This window comes from Coloeus monedula (genome assembly GCF_965178545.1).
Source record: "Coloeus monedula genome assembly, chromosome: 20".
Classification (NCBI taxonomy): Eukaryota; Metazoa; Chordata; class Aves; order Passeriformes; family Corvidae; genus Coloeus; species Coloeus monedula.
Genome location: NC_138800.1, coordinates 6,103,083 through 6,123,024, shown reverse-complemented (window position 1 = coordinate 6,123,024; position 19,942 = coordinate 6,103,083). Strand labels below are relative to the sequence as shown.

General features: G+C 41.6%; 1 protein-coding gene across 2 annotated transcripts; it reads right to left on the bottom strand.

Annotated features, from left to right (window-relative positions):
- Nucleotides 1-2,908: 2,908 nt before the first annotated feature.
- Nucleotides 2,909-19,942, bottom strand: CRK (CRK proto-oncogene, adaptor protein). 2 transcript variants are annotated; one of them, XM_082294759.1, is made up of 3 exons: nucleotides 19,628-19,942; nucleotides 11,848-12,383; nucleotides 2,909-6,204 (listed from the first exon to the last, which is right to left on the bottom strand). In XM_082294759.1, the coding sequence occupies exons 1-3, from the start codon at nucleotides 19,869-19,871 to the stop codon at nucleotides 6,067-6,069; spliced, it is 918 nt and encodes a 305-aa protein (XP_082150885.1). In that variant the 5' UTR covers nucleotides 19,872-19,942; the 3' UTR covers nucleotides 2,909-6,066. The 2 variants fall into 2 exon arrangements, with proteins under 2 accessions (XP_082150885.1, XP_082150886.1); XM_082294760.1 differs by having other exon boundaries at nucleotides 6,084-6,204; nucleotides 12,018-12,383.

The following is a 19,942-nucleotide window of genomic DNA, read 5'->3' as shown; positions in this document are numbered from 1 at the left end:
ATGAAGCGGTGTGAGGCGGGATGAGGAATAAAGCGTGATGAGGGATGAGGCGGCCCGGCAATGGCGGGGATGGATCCGCCGCTCCCCCGCCCGGTTCTGGCGGGGCCATGACCGAGACATGGCTCTGGGCGAGCGGAAGGGGCAGCGGGCCCGGCCGCCGGTGGTGTTTCCCTTGGTGCGGCTCGTTCTCTCCGTGTTTGTGATGCTTTCAAACGCTGACAGCACTGTTTGAATTACCCTCTCTCTGTATTTTGGTACAAATCACCGGGTGTGCTCCACACAGAAGGGTGGATCTGTGACCGAAAGGCACACGGTCAGATACCGGTTTCTGCAGCCTCTCCAGGGTGTTTGCTCAAAGTATCACCTCCAGTGGGTAGCACGTGGTAATTTCACAGTTTCAAGAGGCTAGAAAAACTAGAAATTAAAATTGAATGTTTCATGAGTTCCTCACAGAGTACTTCTGAAAAACAAAAGGAGCATACACTTAACTGAGATAATGCCTTGATTTCTGAAATCAGAACGGGTTTGGAAAACTAAAAGGGATTATGCATGGCTGGCATGATCTCCAAAGATCCCCCATCCCTGGAAGTGTCCAAGGCCAGGTTGGAAGGGGCTTGGAGCAGCCTGGTCCAGTGGAAGGTGTCCCTGCCCATGGCAGAGGAATTGGAATGAGATGAGCTTTAAGATCCCTTCCAACCCAAACCATTCCACGATTCTCTGATTTGCTCAGGGTGGCTGTGAATGAAGTCTTTGTCTCTTTTCCCAGTGTCTCCTTGGAAGTGCAGGATAAGGACGCTCAGCCCTCCTGATGGGAGAAATGCAGAGACCTTTGCAGGTTTTGTCAGCAGAGATAGATTTGGCCCTGGCACCTCTGGACACGACATCAGGTATCCCCATTTACTGTATTGTGCCCAGTGAAATGGGCTCCTGATGGGGGTGACTGAGGGCACACACCTTAAACACCATTTAAAGCACATTTTTTCCATAGTTTATTGTTGGCCCGACTTATTTTTTTTTCAGTTGATGAACAAGAGTTTTAGGGTCTGCAAAATTAACATAACCTTACGGGTTTCTTACAAATAAATCTAAAAATTTGACAGAATTATTTTTATATCACTGTTTGCCTGCTCAGAAAATCAGTGGTCTGTTTTCATGGGACATTTAGGCCCTCTTTTTCACAGATCCCGATCATCTAATCAGGATTTCATAAACACAAAGACAACAGCATGTCTTGATGAAGGTGAATATTAGGTGTCAAGTCCACAAAAAAAATTGCTTTTTTCAGTTTATTTGAAATATGATTAGAAAATGATGATTTTGCTGAAATTGGGAATCATTGCAAACCTTCTGAATTGTTGGTAAATACATGATACCGAATTAGGCACTCAAAAGCAGCAATGCACAGTTACTATACTATCTCTGTGTAATTTTTTAAGACTTGCAAATCACTTCTGCACTTTATTGACCACAAAAGTCTATTTTTCAGCAGAGACTTAGGGAGCTGTGCACAATAAATTAGATTTGGATCAATTTAGGAATTCTTCTGTGATCCTCATGTTTAGCAGCCACTCAGCTTGCAGAGAGTTCAATAATATAAATAAATCAGGACACTTCAGGCAGATTCAATTGCCAGAAATGAGGTGCATTCTCAGTACCCTTGCTGAATAATAGCATATTGTCTAAATACTTTAAATTCTTTTGAATGCACTCATTACAGATGGCATTCAGATATTTGGAAATTGGTCAGAGATTTGGCAAAGCATGAAGAATAAACAGCCTAATCCAGGGAAATACAGCACAATTTGCTGATGCAATCCTTGCTTGCCCCTTGCCCCCTTAACTTTCACATGAATTGATTCAACCACTGCTGCAGCCAAACCCCATGGCTGGAAGGAGAAGGAATGGAAAAGGAATTCTCCAGGATTCTCCATGAGTCCTGTGTTCCATCAGCTCAGGGGAGCTCTGCAAACACCAGGGCGAGGTGAAGCATGAGGGGATGGCTGGCAGGGCCCTGAAGAAGGGCAGACCCAGCCTCTTCCTTTTGGCTGCAGGGAGCTCTGAAATTATCTCAGCTAATCCCATTAAAAGGCACTCTTGGATTGCAGCTCTGCAGTGGGTGAGCACTGGAGCAAAGCTGGGGGCTTCTACCTATGAAAATTTAAGTTTTTTTGCCATCCAGAGCTGATAGAATAATCTTTACTGTGTGAAGACAAATCAAGATTCTTATCCTTGGGGCCTAGAGGCTGCTGTCCCCTTGCAGTTTTTAAGGAGTACAGTGGCAAAAGTAGGATTAATGCAGATTGATTTTACAAACATTGCTCCCCATGGGATTCTGGTCCTGATTTTCTGTCCTTCAGCCCTTGACAGCACCTGCACACCTTGGCCTTTCACTGCAATAGTGCCCTCACACCGCCACACATTTGTAGCCTCCTGCAGGAGATTGTTGCTGGTATTCATGTGTGTAACTTTGTTTTCACTGATATTTCTAAGAACATAGAAACAGCTTTTTATCTTCCCAAACATACACACCCCATCCAAAGAATCCCAAGACTACTCCCTCACACACTTGTGCAGGTAGAATTGAGACAAAGAGCTACAAAATCTCATCTTAACATTCCTCACAAGTTTGTTGTTTTTTGGTTTTTTTTTTAAAGGAGAATATACTTTTTCCCCAACCCCTTGACTCATTTAATTACAGAAAGTCACCTTATATAAATAAGCCATATTTTATTGGTTGACTAAGTTAACTTAGTTACCCTGGTTTGTCTTACTTCTCTAAGTACTGTGTTTAACTGTTTTCATACAAATATGGCAAATTAAAAATGGCCATAACCCCTCTATTTTTAATTATTAAATCCAAGTACTCCAAGAACTGATTGAGAATGACTCTGAGTCAAAGTTTAGGCTATACTTTTATTTACTTCACGTACTATGAACATATACATTACATGCTACAAAAAAATAAAAAAGGACTTTAACTGTCAAGAAAGTGGATAGTGTTATAATACAATGGCACATGTTCATATTTTTCTTCAAACAGGTTTGGTTAGAATCCTTGCCCAAAACCATTAACGAAAAGGAAGTGTTTTACTCTCAAAGATGATTAGAAATATTTGCATTATTAACAAATACAATTCAAACAGATTAACAAGATTTAACCAGGTCATATATTAGTAAAAAGGCTGGGGCTTACCAAAATGAAATAGATATTAAAAAACCATAGCAGCCAGTTGTACTTTTTTAGTGTGATATAACGTGTAAATGCACCAGAAGAACACAGTGTAATTGAACGTTCTGCTTTCATGGTGTATTTCTAGAAATGATTATTCTAGTTCTAACACCTGCCTATGCACAAGAGATCAAAACCACAGCCAAGGAGAGACAAAAGATTGTGACCAACATTCTGAGCAATGATTTTTTTTCACGCATCAGGGAGAAGGGAGGGAACAAAGAGAAGAGGATAAACAAAGGCCACAAAAGGATTTCATCTACATGTTCAGGAACATAGTTTCTATCTATTTGCCTTTAAGAGCCTGACAAGTTGAAATGTCTATTTTGTCCAAATGCAAAGATACTCCTTTCTATCACCTATGAAACAAAATCACATTTCAGCTTAGAACCGAAGAGTGGAAAACAGTTGCATTAATGTATCAGCCAGCTAAAAAAACTGCTCGACAAGAACTTGGGATTCTAGTGTAACAGCAGCTATTAAGACTCCTCTAGTTTCTTTATTTTGCTCTTTCAAAGTGTACAAATATTCACAATTTATACAGTCTTAACAAAACCACATCTACAAAGTTCGCAGGGTATTTGCTAGTTAATTCAATTCATGTCTTTCATATTAAAAAGGCAAGGTTTGCATAATAAAACTCCCAGAAAAATGTTATTTTGGTATCTTAATTCCTGATTGGAAAGGTACAAATATATGGGCTTTCATTAACTGCAGTTGGCAAAAATACTTCAGAACAGTGTTACTCTAAAGACATATTGTTTAGTAGGTTTCTTTTGCAATATCTGAAGAAATATATAAGCATATATGGGCAACTGAAAAACTCAGTATTAAGTCTGTTTATTTAGAGTGCAGCTATTGAACAAAAACCCCCCCAAACAGCTACAGTAAATATCAAGATCAGAGAAAAAATACAAATTAGCCTTAAAGAACCTGATGAGTTACAGAATCTAGAGTTAGTTTCTCAATTTTTTTTCCCCTCCAAGTAAATTTTGTACTAAGCTAGAAGAGCTCCCGCAATCACTGGCACGTCACCCCAACCAGAATAGCAATCCAAGGTAGAACGGAGCTGCAATTCCTTGTTTCCATTCTTACACCACTGTCCCTGCTGTCAGTTTTCTGATAATAATCCTCAGTAGTGCTCATGAGACTGGTGATGGACAGGTGTGATTAACATTAGTCCACAGAAATTAATGAGTGCCCATAACCTGAACATTACTCAGACTTGCTGATGGATTAGTTTTGAAGTAGAACAACTAGTACTTAAATAGAACAGAAATATTATAATTTCCAGCATGTTACAGAGTTCTGAGGTAAAGTGTTACCAGTATTGTTTTAGGGTCGGTGCCTTGCAGCAAAGGCCTTTGCAGCACAGGCAACCCATGAGCCACTGGAGTCACACAGGTTTGAAGCAACCAAACCCAACAGTTTCAGTTTGATACTATTTAGAAAAACCCTTCTGCATGGATTATACTGTAGTCAAGTTACAAAATTTAGTTTGGTCACCAGAGTGCTGTGCTTGGAAAACAACCCAGGGTACAGGCAAGGGAGAGTTACTTCAGTGTTTAATTTCAGTTTACAAAACTTACTAAATCCATTCTGATTTATATTAGATCATTAGAAGAACAGACTAAAAAACAACCATCAAGGCAGTGCATAATACTGCCTACTCAATGCACTGATTTTCATCATGAGCTAGGAAGCCATATTTACTCTATTATGCCTTTTGAGAATCAATCCAGAAGCACACAATTATTTTCCATTAGTTTATTAAAAATAAAATCCTCATGAATTCACTATCAAATATTTTACAGATGGGAATTAAACCAGAAGAGTCCCCAGAGTGTCTTTAAAATAAAAGTAATATTTGGTTTGTCAGTTCACTGTGTTTGACACTGATTTGTACTGTAACAGTATTGTACAAATATTGAAGAATTCTAGGAAAATTAAACTAGCCCTACACAATTTAATTTTATTGGAAAGCAGTGTCAATATTTTAGTATATTTAGTGAATCAAACACTGCTTTAAAGCTACGTATTAAAGTGCTATGCACATATTTTTCAGCTCTGATATGGAGGTTTACACTTCCATAAGCCTTGTATTTGTGGATAGAAAGAGATACTGTGTGTTAATAAAAATCTTAAATTAAAATCAGCTGCTATGTTTGAAGCATCAACAGTACTGAAGAAATCAATCTAGTGTCCACAAGCTTCTAGAATTCTGAGGTTGATTGGATCTGACATTTACCATGAAAATGGTAAGGATCTGTAAATCATAAGGCTGTCCCCAACGGGCCCTACATCAGTCTGTGCTGTGCACAGTTAACTGACCATGCAGAGCACTGTGTAGCCTTTCTAGGACAGAGAATCCAGGATGGAAAAAAACATGGGAGAGAGCTCCAGGATAAATCTGTGAAATTTCTATCTAGGTATTGAATTGTCTACGGTTGATGTTCATTGCCTGAGGAAGAAGCAACATAAGCAATGGGCCTGGAGAGAGCTATAAATGTTATCTGAACATCTACAGCACTGCTTCCTCCAGCTGCTGCTGCTGGCAAGGTCCAGGCTGCCGTGCACGTGGACATAAGCAGGCATTACAACCTATAATCATGGCCTAGTTCTGCCACTTGACACACGAGTTATCTGCTGTCGTACCCTGAATTACATGACCCTTGCTTAAGGAATGGTGGTGTTGAGTCCCAGGGGTTTGCAGGTTATCAGAACGCTTATCCAAGCAATACCGCTTTCAGCATCGGTCCAAGCATAGTCTTGATGGCATCTGCAATAAAAACAAGTTGAGATTGTTCCCATCTGTAAGAGCAACTGTTGAGCCACACTCAGCTGAAGTCCTCGTCAGGATTCTGTTGATCCAGCAGACGGACGTGTGTGAATGGAAAGTGACCACGTCTGCCGTTACATTCTCCTTCCCACTGACCACTCACGTTAATCTTTGTGACCTTTACCAGCTCACCGACCTGTGGGATAAGAAATACACACGTTACAATCCAGAAACACAGGCAGGATGAGCTGCCACCCCTCCCTCGGTGTGCTGCCACCCAAGTGCACCAGATACACATCTATAAAAAGCAGCTTTCGTCCTGACAGTTTCTGAGACACCAGCCTGTCCCCAATGGCATTCACTCCAAGAAAGTATATGAAGAAATGTGCCTAGATCAGGTGACAACTACATGAACTGAAGAGCCAGCAATCCAATACCTATCTTTCCAAGTGCTCTTGGGACCTGCCATCAGTGCTATCCTGATAAATGTGCCTTGTTGGGCTGACAGAGGCCTGCACACTGCTGGGACTCCATCAGGAGCCTCATAAAGCAAGGAAGGCTTGTACCTGTACCAAGTGGACACTAATCTGCAAGCTCAACTGCTCCTTAGTTTTGAAATTCCACTTTTCAAGGTCTGGAAAGTAAAGGATCTCTCTCTCTCTCTCTCCAGATTATAACAGGTGGGTAAGAAGTGCCATAAGGCTGCTCTGTTCTTACTTTGGGCACCCACAACCAGCCACTACCAAAGGCAAAGCCAGATGGCATTTCAGTCTTGCCCAGCATGGATTTCTTCCAGAAATAAATCCCATTGAATCACAGAATTGTTTGGGTTGGAAAAGATCTTTAGGGTAATCGAGTCCAACCATTAACTCAGCACTGCCAAGTCCAGCACTCATGGGAATAGTAAAGACAACTGATGCCCTCTCCCTCTTGCCCAGGAATACATCTCCAATTCTAATCTCCACCCTAATATTCCCAGCACCAATTCCAAAGGCATCATCTCCCTGTGACAAAGGCACAAACTGCACAGCAGGCACGTCCCCAGGGCTGTGCAGGTAGTTCAAATCAGGACACAAGTTAGGTCAGATCAGTCCCCAACTCTGTTTCATATTGAAGGGTACTTTAATTAAGTGGCACTTACACGACCTGAGGAAGCACAATTTACATTGTAAAGACACTGGAGAGTTAATGAATGCACCACTGAAAAGCTGTCTACCCATTTCTACCCCTCTGTAGAATTTTATCAATAATCTGATTTACAAGTAACGTACAACAGTTTTTAAATTCTTCCCACATCACAGATGGAGGATGCTTTTGGGACAGATATGCTCTATTTTCTTTCACTAATACTGTAAATAAACTCTGAAGGTGTGGCCAAAGACCTCACTGCATTTCATCCAGAAATTCACTGAATGTAAAGTTTACACAGATGCTCATCACTGTGTTCCAAATCCATCCAGAACACCACCTCATTATTTGCACTGTCCAGGCAGCCAAGGAAGAACAAGGAAAACAATTTCAGATGTTACCAATCTCCATAACTTTACAGGTTTTAATCACTTCCAATCTTTTGCCAGAACAGCTTTTAACAGTTCATAAATTCAACCCCTTTCATGGACATTTAATTAAGCTTCCCATACCTCTCATGATTACTTATCTGGTAATGAGAGGCCCATTGGGACTCTTGTTGTAGCTTTATTTTTTCCTTTTGTAGTCATTAGTATAGACATTTTAATGAATCATATTTTGAAGAAAATCCTCTTTATGTATTTGCTAGAGGCAAAAAGGAAGCCTTCTTCCAGTACTGAATGCAAGCTTCAGCTCTTCAGGAATTTAATAATGCAGTTTGTATAATTTTGCTACTGCTAATAACCACTGGGGGGTTGTACCAACAAAAATACTCTGCTGACCGAAACAATACATCAGCTATAATTTAACAAGGATAAGATTCAATGTGACAATACTGGAAGTGGAAAATCTGATTTCCTAATCACAGCCATTACCAGAACAATGTCCCAGATAAATTTAAACTGCTTCAAACCTGGATAGAATCTACATATCAGTCTTCAAGAGAACAGTTTAACCTCCAACCCACTGGGAAGGGAAAGCATGACTTGCACTGAAGTTTGCTGTCTGCAAGAGATTTTTCTTAGACTGTTGGCCTCTGCTCTGCTCCTCACACACTAATTAGTGTTCATTAGGGTTTATCTTGGATGCCTTACAATAAACTCACCTGAAAAAGGTGGGTTTAACAGAGCAATTACAGTGAGTTACAATATGGGATATTTGTGACACTCCCTCACTCCCAGAGCATCCTGTAGTTGGTTTTTGGGTTTCAGGGCCATTGCAGCCAAGGGACACTCATTTATGAAATCCCCTTACTAGAAGGAGCTACACTTGAAAGCTGCATTTCAGTAATTGTTAAATGAGGAGAGACCTCTGAGATTAAATACTCCTTTTTACCAGTACACTAATTTCATTTAGCAGGCACACTGATACATTTTTTCATTCCCATTTCATTTATATATATAAACCTTCTCATTTCATTCATATATATATATATCTATATATATATTTGTATTTATATATCTATATCTTTACACCTGCCAAAGCAGGACTAACTTTAAGCAAGCATGGACCATTTTACAAATGATGGCTTAATAAAATGGCTCCACTTGATCCTGAATAACTGGCAGATCTTTCTAGATCTGATTCAAACCTCTGCCTACTAATCTATAGTTCAACCACTCTCCTGAAGACAATACAGAGAACCTTTCCAAAAGTTACTTATTATTACAAATGCTGAAGTTTTAAAACCTTTAGGCTAGGAGTGGATGTTTTCTCTGAATTCTCCTCACTTTTAGCATTGACTTATGGCAACATTAGTCCATAGTGCATCATCCCAGCAAGCACAGCACCTCAGGAACAACACTGTACCCTGCTAGAAAGCCAGGTTTGTCTCAGTCTTCATCAGAAGTTTTAAAACTAAATATACCCCATATGCTTCAAAGCAAAACTGAAGGTTCAAGTGAAGACTTCTGTATGCTGTGGTTTTATTCCAAGTACTCCTCTTTGGTGAGGTCAAGGTGGCAGAGCTCTGCTACTGTTACAAAGAAAAAAAATAAATCGATCGATCTCAGAGTCATTCACCACACAGATCTTCCCTTTTTCTCCTCTATTTTCTCATAAAATAGACTGAAAACTCCTTGCATAGATCCAGTTACATGCAAAATAAATGTTAACTTCTCCTGCTGAATCTTTTTTTCCATAATAGAGCACAGACTTTATTAGAACATCGCCTGCTCTGATCCTCCTTCCTTGAGCTCTTCAAAAGCATGTCAGGCTTAAAATAACAGAACAGCACAGATACTCTGTTTGCAGTTTGGGCAAAAACTGTTTGATGTTAAGAATCTATTTTTCTAAGAGAAACAGTGGGATCCACCCCCTCCCATGAATATTGCCAGATTTAAGGATAAGAGTTTTCATTTGGAAAGAATCCCACTTTCTGTATTTATAAAGAGGTCTGGGCAAAAATGGGCTGATAAGATTTACATAATGCTCTCTACTAAGTTATCTAAGAAAGAGATCTCTAAATAAACAGAGAAAGAACACCATGAAGTGAAAGGGAACGTGGAAAAAGGAGACAACAAGAAACAGCACTTTGATAGACAGGATGGAGAAAAACTTGGGAGAAAATGAAGTGCATATTGCTTTTTTTTCCTGTACAGACATTGAAAGCAACTCAGTAACATTGTGATCGGAAGTGATAAAAGCTGCAAAGCTTTGAGGGCCACTAGAAGCAGTGATAAATGGCTCACTTTTTAAAATTACATTTGTGCAATATTACATACAGAATAAAGAACCACCACTGCTATTGCATTTCTTAAATGGAGAGCAAGACAGGAATATAACACCCTAACCAAGAGGGCCAAGATGTCAACTGATAAATATTTAAGCAGTTTTAAGAGGCCCACAAAGGCCATTTCTGGACACCAGAAATCTCACGTGGTTACACAGCCGAGCTGAGCTGACACTTCTCAGCTGCCCCTCCCAAACACTTCAGCTACTCAGCCTTTACCATCAGTTAGTAAAAGACACCAGAGGTGTAAGGTAGCTCAGAAAAGAGAGGTGTTACCCACAAAACTGCTCCTCCCTCAGCATAGCACTCTTGACAGATCATGTGAGTTTTGGTGAAGAGGATTGAACTAACCTAAGATCAGCCCTGGCACTCACAAGCTGTTCTCCAGTGTGGAAGGCATTTCCTTTCACTCTAAGTTGCTTATGGCCCGGATTAGCAGCATTTCCTCACTCTCCCTATTTCACTCCATGCTCCCAAATCCTGCACTGGGCAGCAATGTGAGGTTCTTTAATGAAATGAAGTGTAAAGTTAAGGCTTAAGGGAATGCAAAATTCAGAAATAAAACCAAAAGATCTTGCTAAATATGCCACAAAATATCCAGAGGCTCAAAACCAATCTAACATCTGGTAATTACAACAGTCTGCATTCAGGAATATTCCCAAGCTCCAGGAGCTAACTGGGTGGAAAGAGTGAGAAGAAGGAAAGAGACAGCATTTTAGCCTTTATAAAAGTTTGAAGGGTAAAAATCCTCACATTTCCCCAAAATCTGATAAGTTTACATAAATTTCTATTCCTGCTTCTCAACCCAAAAATATTCAGATATATAACAGAACATGTAGCAACTCAAGAGTATATTTACTACCTGCGTGGGAAAAGATTTCACATCTGCCAGGCTGTGCATCTGCATTTCCCAGTTCTGCACCAGACACACACCTACAGCTGCCAGATCACTGAAGTCCTGGAGTGCCTTTTGTGCTATGCACAATTTCACAAAGTATTTCAGAGTGGAAAGGAGATGCTCTGACTCAGCACAGAAACTGTTTTTTCCCAAGTGCTTAAAATGTTATATAAACAGGAAGTCAATTAGGTATCAGGAAATTCCAGAGCCTCTAGCTCAAAGAAAGCCTAGATTAAAGGATTCAATTTACATATCCTAAGGCAAAGGTCTGCCACAGGGAATACCTTAGTCTCGATTTCCTCAAATGTAATTTGGGGGAGAATTATGTGATGCGGATAGAGCACTCCACTCACCTTTTTAAGAGGAAAAAAGACAAATCAAAAAGGCCCTGTACAAGTACTTAATCCTGTCAGGAAGTGAATCAACCTGAGGGAAGCTCAGTGCCTTCCTACAAACCCTACTCCATCAATCACTGCTTTATACCAGACCTCCCTAACAAATTGTAGTGTAAATTATAAAATGCTCCTGCTCCAAACCTAAGCCCAAAGTAATCTGCTTGAGTTGATGTTGCTACAATTAAATTCTATGTGTGACCATCATCATCATCTCAGTCCAGGTAATTTCAAAGTGTACCAATGTTTCCACTGATTGCTTTAAAACTGCTGACAGACTGGAGAGAAAAAAAACCCCAACACAAACCAACAAACAACCCAGTACACCTTATACAGGTTGTGGTGAGGCACACAACAGCAAACACATGTTCAGACACACAATTTATGAACTGTTCCCTCTCCCTCCCCCACAAAATAAACACTTCAGGAACAGAAAACATGGATGGGGAAACACTTATGTTAGTGATGGTTGACAACAGACATGATACTGGTTCAGTAACCTAATAATAATCAACAATAATCTAATGTACAAGTGACTCAAGTCACTCGTTTTATCCATAACTTATTAATCACAACGTAAAACCAGTATTATAAAGTTTTTCCCTTTCTCATTCCTCCAAAACTACCACGTGATTGAAAGGGAAATCCCTTGAACAGATCTCTTCCTTCTAAGTTTTGCCCATTATGTACCTCCAAAGCCAAGGCTGTCTTGTCGTAGGCATTAGGGACTCGCTTCTGGACAACCCGGGCATAAATAGGGCCATTCTGAAGGTTAGGGAGCGGAGTGTTGATGCTGGGCTGGGCATAGGGCCCTGGCTCCGGCCCACCCAGTGGTTGTGGGTGGGAACTATCCTGGTTACCTCCAATCAGAGTAGGGACTGAAGCAGAGGAAGGTCTATACTTCTCGACGTAAGGAACGGGAATCATTCCCCTCTTCCCTGCGCTGTCTTCTGCGTTCCACCACTGCTCTTCAGGTTTATCCCGGATTCTCAGTATGTCTCCTTTCTTAAAGGGAAGGTCTTCCTCATCATTGCCATTAAAGTCAAAGAGAGCTCGCACATACTCTGCCTCCTCCTGCCTGAGGATAACCCCGCTATTCTGCCTCGAGCGGGAAACGGGCTCTATCAAGGTTGTAGTGTCCAAATAGTGTATTTTGTAGAATTCCAGTAAAGATGGCAAAGAATCAAACTCTTGGTCACCTATTCGAAATCTGGTGGGATTCGACCCTGAAAAGAGAAGGCAACATGTCAAAGAGAGCATTAAAACTGTAAACAAAGCATCTGAGAAGACAAATACATTTACAGAGAAGTATTTCAACACCAAATTTGATCATCTTTACATCATATTCAGCTTTTCTGAGTATTTTCTATCAAAGACAGCACTATCATGATAATAAATACAGGTTTTTCTAAAAAGATTTTGTCAAGAAAGGAAAAGAGAAATTCTTTGGCACTGCCAAACTTCCCGAATTAGGATAAAAATATCTTTGTTTCTTTCAATGTTATATGGATTCGACAGATGAAAATGTTCAGTACATCAGGGTTTCTCAGGAGCCTGTACCATTTTCCTGCTTTATACTCTAAATATAGGAAGCAAATTAAATTTTGGTACCATTTCAAGGAAATTATTTTTTTAAATTCTCTTCTGCTGTCCAGATCTATTTCCAAAGAACAACGCTGCAATAATGGTTATTTACCTGTTGTAACATCTTGGGTTAAAAGCATGGACACTACAGAAAACTGCTTTGTATGGCAGCAAACAAGTGATGTCAAAGAACAAATGGAGTTATTTTTCATTTTGATAAAAGGTACCACTAAAGAAAATTATCTACATTCTATGCAATGCAAAGCAACAATGTATATTTTCATAGCAGGTATGACTCAGCCTTTTATGCTCAAGTCTTGTCGCTTCTTTGCCACGTTTGTCAGATGGAGCCCAAGCTATAAATCCAAACCTCAAATACACTGGAATACAGATGATGTTCACATTCAAGCCATTACAAGCATCAAAGTGCAGAATACCCATTTCCAATCTGTGTGCTGTGCTTTTTTTTTCCATTTTATGTTCTTCAGGCTCAGCTGGGGAAAAAAACACACATGATGTTCTATTTCCACCATGCCCCCTGCAATCAGTTATGGGAAGAACTGGGGAAGACTGGGGGAAGGGAGTGCAGATGAAAAGATTTATGCTTTAATGAGTAACTCTTTTAGCAAGAAAGAGATGCTTACTTTGCAAGTCTGTTTTCTCTGCAGGGAATATCTAACAGTCCCAAGACTTAGCTCTGGAGTACAAAGCTAGCAGAATCCTTCAAGCTGTCACTGATCCAAAACTCCCTGCAAAGTAGCACTGTCAGCATGGAAAGCTAATGTTACAACAAGTTCTTTCAGGAGAGCAAAAAGGGGTTCTAACAGAGAAAAGGGCAGATTCAATAAGATCAAAACAGACAAACACCCGAGAAATGAGTTCTGAAGTATCCTGAAGGAACATGAGCATTAGTGGGGCTGGTTAAAGGAAATTCAAAGAAGCAGAACTAAGTCATTGGAAAATGCACGTTTGCATGCATTAACAGCATTGAAAGGCTCTCAAAAGAAATGAATACAAACACAGTGAGCCAAAACCCAAACCAAATACCTTCAAAAAACTGCAAAAAACAAAACACAAACTGGCATCACCAAGAGATAAGGAAGTTAATGTAATTATCAGTAAGAAAGACGAGCCCAGCACAGGAAGACAATTAAGATTCCATCTTATTCTTCCAAAGTCTAGTGCTCAGAAGATGCAAAACCCCCTCAACTTTTGTTGCGAAGATGTAACTTCCAGCTCTAGGCTTGGCCAGAACCCTGGAATTTCACCCCAGTGGCACTGTCAGCTCTGTGGGCTCACAGGAGATGAATTCTGCCTGGACAGGCAGCATCCCTACACCACATCAGAACAGCTGACGTTCACTACTCGGTGGATAATGGGATCTGGGAATGCCGCACTTCCACTACCACGGGAAGTGGGAAACCAAGTGGGAAAGACACCAGGTTTCAGACCAACCTGGTGACAGAAACACGAGCAAATATCTACCACTATTTTAGTTGTGAACCTTTAAGGATCAAGGCTTGAAACTTGAGTCAAAAGAAAAAGTCACAGGAACTTCAAGAGCAGGGCAGCAAAGCTCTTTGCAGCCATATGGAGAAGACAGTCTCAGGAAAGTTCACTGACATGGAACTTATTTCACATGACAGAAATACAGAGGCTGAAACGCCAATTTACCTCAGTAAAACCTGCTACAAGCTGACTCAGCCAGAAGGCTGAGCTGTGTCTCAGCAATGTAAGGATTCACAGAAAAAATTTAACAGGTCACAGGGAATGAACAGTTCATCAGTAACATTCGTCAGCCTGGTCAATCTTCACCAGGATGAACAAGGCATTCTTTTATTTTTCCTTTGGAACAGGTTCACCTTCTTGAATTAATGCACAACAGCCTGAGAGAGCTGTCAAGTGTACCTGAATACAAGTTGGACTTTAAGAAGAAAGCCCTCTGGAACATTATGTACAGGGAAGGAGTGACAGAAATCACTGTACTGTATCCTGGATAATCAGATCCTAAAACGCATTTTGCACGGCTAAACAACAGCCAGAGGACACAGACCCTCCAAATTCTGGGATCAGAAAGATCCACACACTCCTTGAAGGGACAGAGAGAAAAGCATTAGAAAGGAGAGATGTTACCCTCACAAAGACCACACTGCAAGAAAACCACATGCACTCCTGATGCTTTTCTTTAGAAAAAGAAAGGCAGCTACAGAAATCTGAGAAGACCTAGAATAAAAAATCTACAAGCCTAATCCAAATTAATCACCAATTAATATAAAGGCAGCGACCTCATCATTGTCTGCAGACTAGAAGACTCCTAAAATTTAGCTAAAATAGGCATTAAAAGGACAGTATAGTTCAAAGTCACAGTTGGTGAAATGCAGGTTGGAAATAAAATACAACTCCACCTTCCCAAGCAAGTGGAAAACTTTCCATCAGTTTAAGTCTTTTGCAGCTCCTCTTGTTCAGCTACAATGAGCTAAATGATGCTCACATGTAGTGGGGAAATTACTCCACTCACTACAGGCTCCCAAGTTTTGTCATTCCCTGGTATAATGAAATTCAAAGACTAACAGATTTCCAGCTCAGTGGAATTCTTCAGCCTCTTGTTTGAAGTGCAACACTGCTCATACCTTCAGACCAATGGAATAATTCAGGCAAGATCTAACACAACAAAAAGTTACAGCAACAAGGTAAGTGGGGTTTTTTTGAGAGTAAGAGCAGTTTTCCCTCACGATCCTGGGATTTTTCTTGAAGGCACAAGTCTGAGCAGCACAGCGTGCACATCTTCTGAGGGCTCCCAGGAAGAGAACAAGAATGTAAAGGTGAGTCCAGCTCCTGGAGGAACTTTAGTTACTCCCTATGAAAGTTGGACACTTGAGTACTGGAAATTATCTTCCCTCCTCTGCAGCCTGGCACAGCTGAAGCAGAAGAGCTGCTCAGGGAGTACCTCCACCACCAGCACTGCTCAGCTGAGTCAGGTTACTCTTTGAATGAGAAGCATGAAGGGCTGAGTATCATCCTTCTTCCTTACTCCATCTCCACTAACCTGACTCCAGCCATCTCAGGATGCCACAAAACCCCTGCTCTCAGAAAGGTAAGGAAAGAGTTAAAATCCAAAGGGTCCCAGAATTGAAGAAAGTTTCAAACCTGGCTCATGTCAGCTCTCTGTTTATGATGAACATTCCCTCCTGACACAACCCCCTGACACTCCGTTGGCTTTGTGTCAGTCTGGGAAAGATTGCTTATGTATGTTTTAAATATTGTACAGATACTGGGGAATTAGGGCTATAAACCACCCAATATTCTACTGACTGGGCAGGTGGTGAAACCACAGAGCAACTTCTCACTCCCTCAGACATCTCAAGGGGTTTGCATTTCTCTCTTCACTCCAACTGTTAGTGTCATTTGGGAGTTTTCTCTTTATTTCCAAGCTTTGGAAAGCTTTTCTTTCATAGGAATACAGGTTTTAAATTTTGCATCTAGTTTTAGTCTGTAAGGGTGGTTCCCTTTCCCAATTTAGAGTGTGTTTAGGGCCAGAAAAGCTGTTCTTATCACACAGGGCACAGTAAGATATTCCAGTGATGTAAGCCAGTTCCTCCTGGAGCATATGGGAGCTGGGCTCTGAAGGCATCACATTCCAGCCCTGTGCTTCCCCCACCCCCACAGGGACACCTTTTTTCCTTGTTCTCAGGCCCTTCCTACTCATGCTGAGAAGAACAAGTAAGTCCCATAAACGCCCTATAAAAACATAAAACTCCATTGACTGGAAGAGCTCTGAGCACATCAGGAAAACATTCACTCAGGCGTTACAGACTGTCATTTCTGCAGAGGACAAGAAGAGCAGATGTCTAATACAGGCACCTTCTAAAGTTGCAGTTATTTTGCATTTAAATATATTTTGATCTCAATATAAAAATGAAAAAAACCCAACAAAACTCAAACCAAACCCCCAAACAACAGAGTTAAACCACACTGCTCACACATCCCTAAAGCCACTTCATCCAGAGCTGAGTGTGGATATCATTCTGTAAGGATTCCATGATTCCAGGAAGTTCAGTCACAATGGAAGCGATTTAGAAGCATTAAATTCAGAATCATGTTCCTAAAACTCATCAATGGTGAAAACATCAATTTCTGCATTTTATCTGTCACACTTCCCTACTTCAGACAGACAAATTTAGTAACACTATAAGGCTTCTGGTTTTGTAATGCTGCACTCTCAACAGAGAGCATTTCTATCTTTAGGTATTTCAGGCATTTTTTAGTGCATATCACACATTTTTACCCCAACCCCCCATGTCAAATTGCAAACACATGATTTATTTACTATTTCCTCTGCTGTCCATCACCATGCATGGAGCACTTTGTCTTGTTTGGGATTTCTTTAGCCATAACTGTGATACTTCATCACAAATGATACCCTAATTCTGATCCATTTACACTGAAAACATAATGTTTTTCTTTCCCATAATTCAGTGATTTATCCTATTTTTTAAACTTCCTTAAAACATTCCAGGAAGACATAAAAAGTTCTGTTCAATTCTTTTTTCTCTGTTATGCTGAAAAATCACCTGCAAGAAGTTAGAGAGGGCAGCATCAGACAAAAGACCAATTTAACAAAGAGTCTGCAAGTTTACTTTAGAAATCAAATAAAGTATCATGGTTTTGTGACATTCTGATTTTTAGGGAAGCCAAAGCTCCTCATTTCATTCATACGGTGCTGAGAGCAGTGTTAGACCAGTCAGGAATTTCACAAACATTGAGACCAACAAAACCCAACCCAAGAACCCCACCTGGAATATTCAGATTTCCCAGCGAGACCTGTTCATTTGCCAATAATAAATTGCTAAAAAAACTGTACCATACTAAAACATAGTGATTTTGGTTTTCCTAAAGTTTTAACTTGGCCACAATAAACAAGCAGGACAATTTGCAAACACTTAACTCTTTTTACTGCATTACCTTCCCTACCCAAACACGAAATCATCTTCAATCTTCTACCAATGTTTTCACCTCCCTTCCACTGCAGAACAACCTCCCACCTATTTTTTTCTGAAAGAGCACCTTAATTACACTTGAAGTGCAATTTAATATACACCTCCCCAGCACCTTCTTTGGCTGGAACATGAAGACAGCAGTATCAGCAGAGGCATGATTTAATTAAAATTACTAAAATCAGCGTGGGAGTGTCTGTAGTGCAGGAGTGATGCATCACCCCTCCCCAGAGCATCCAGAGGACAAATAAAAAGGAGACCAACCAAAACATAATTATACTTTTTCAGCTATATTAAGCCTACTGTGCCACCAGCTTACACAGCTACTCTTTTAAAACACGATAATAATTTAAAACAGAAGAGAATTACAAGGTACTTCGTGATTTTAACCTAAGCCAGCCCCCAGAATGCCACAAAATGTTACTGAGCTTAAGGATGTAACACAAGAAAAAAACCAGGATGGCTGTACTGAAGTGATGTTTTTGCAGAGACAAGTTGCTCCCCAAAGCAACTGCCCAGAAGTGACAGACACTCATGACCCAGTGTTTTTTACTGTCTTTAAAATCCTATTAGATTAGATTCCACAACAAACTATCCTGGTGACTGACTCTGCTCTACACACCAGCCATCCTTGTCAGCAGTTACTGCACCAAACCTGTCTGCACACACATGAAACAACAGGGCACCTGCCACATTCTGACTCCCCACAGCAGCAATGACTTCCAGTTCCAGCTGAATTCAGCCACCTGTAACTTCTACCTGTGGAGCTTTGTGACTTGAGTGCACTTTGCAGCTCTAGGAGGTTTCTGGGATAAACAGGATGAGTTAAGACTTTCCCAGTTTTTTCAATCTGAAATGCTTCCCCTGTATTACAGTGCAAACCTACTGGAAGCAATTTTGGCTTCTCTCAGATTATCTCCTTCTTAGTCAACTACTCTGTGCAGAGACTGAAAAATAAAACAACTCTTGTTACATCTTTCCAATCCTGGTGTTATTCCACCCATAGACCTACACCAGAGTGTCTCTGTAGCAATTCACACAATTTACTTTCTGCCAAATAAGTTCATCAAATCTCTTACTACACAGGCTTACTATTTTACTTTAAAATTATCTAGTAGCTCCTTGCTGGGATGCCAACCACACATCCACATCATTTTGCAAGGATTAATATCCAAACTTAAGCAGTTCCAGCACCAACTCCACTGATTCCCACAGGAGGGACACCACTGCCTTTGAATTGTACTTTCTGACACATCCAAGGGTTCTGCACTGCTGGGGTTTAGTTGGACTGAACAGCAAAACTGCTGCTTCTCACAGTGCTTTTCTCTCTGGCACAGTCAGCACCTTCTGCTCTTGAAGTGTTACACTTAAACGTGTTGTTGTCATATTACACGTTCAGTCAATGAGAAATAATATCAAACTTCTCCTTTCAAGGGGAAGGAAACTGAACTTAACAACTGATTTAAAGAAACCATTGCCTTTACATCCTGAAGAGTTCCCACTACTCAAACTCCCCACTCGAACTCAGTCTCCCTGATAATGCAAAGCTGCCTTGTCAGAAGTCAGACTTCGGGGATGACACTTCCACAGAACCACCTCCCGGCTGAGACGACACGAAAAATCTCTGAATTATCGCTAAGGGGTTTAGGAAAACAAAGAGGTGCGAGGCTGGAGCTGCGGGCTGCCCAGCTCCAGGATGTTGAATTTCATGTGGCACAGGACGGCAGGTGCGGACAGACAGCTCGGCGCGGGCAGCGGCCCCAGCTCCGAAACACGGCTTAATTCCACCACAAAGCGCTCCACGCCTGCAAACACCGCCCGGGCGCCGAGCGGAGCCGCCCCGGCTGCCCTGCCCGGGGCTGCGGGCACCGCCAGCCCTGGGGGTCACTCACCCGGGGCCCCGGGGCCCTCGCCGCCGGCCCGCCGGGCTCCCGCCGGCCCCAGGCTGTTGACGATGTAGTGCGAGACGCGGGAGCTCTCGGACACCGACAGCACGAAGTCGCCGGGGATGGTGCCCGAGTCGCGCACCAGGAAGGTACCGTGGCGCTGCCCCTGCAGCAGCGACACGGCCTCGGCGCGGCTCAGCCGCCCCCAGTACCAGCTCGCCCGGTCCTCGGAGTCGAACTGCCCGGCCATGGGGGCCGCGCTCCTCCCCCGCCCGCGGCCGCCGCCGCCCGCGGAGCCGCTCAAAATGGCGGCCCGGCCCT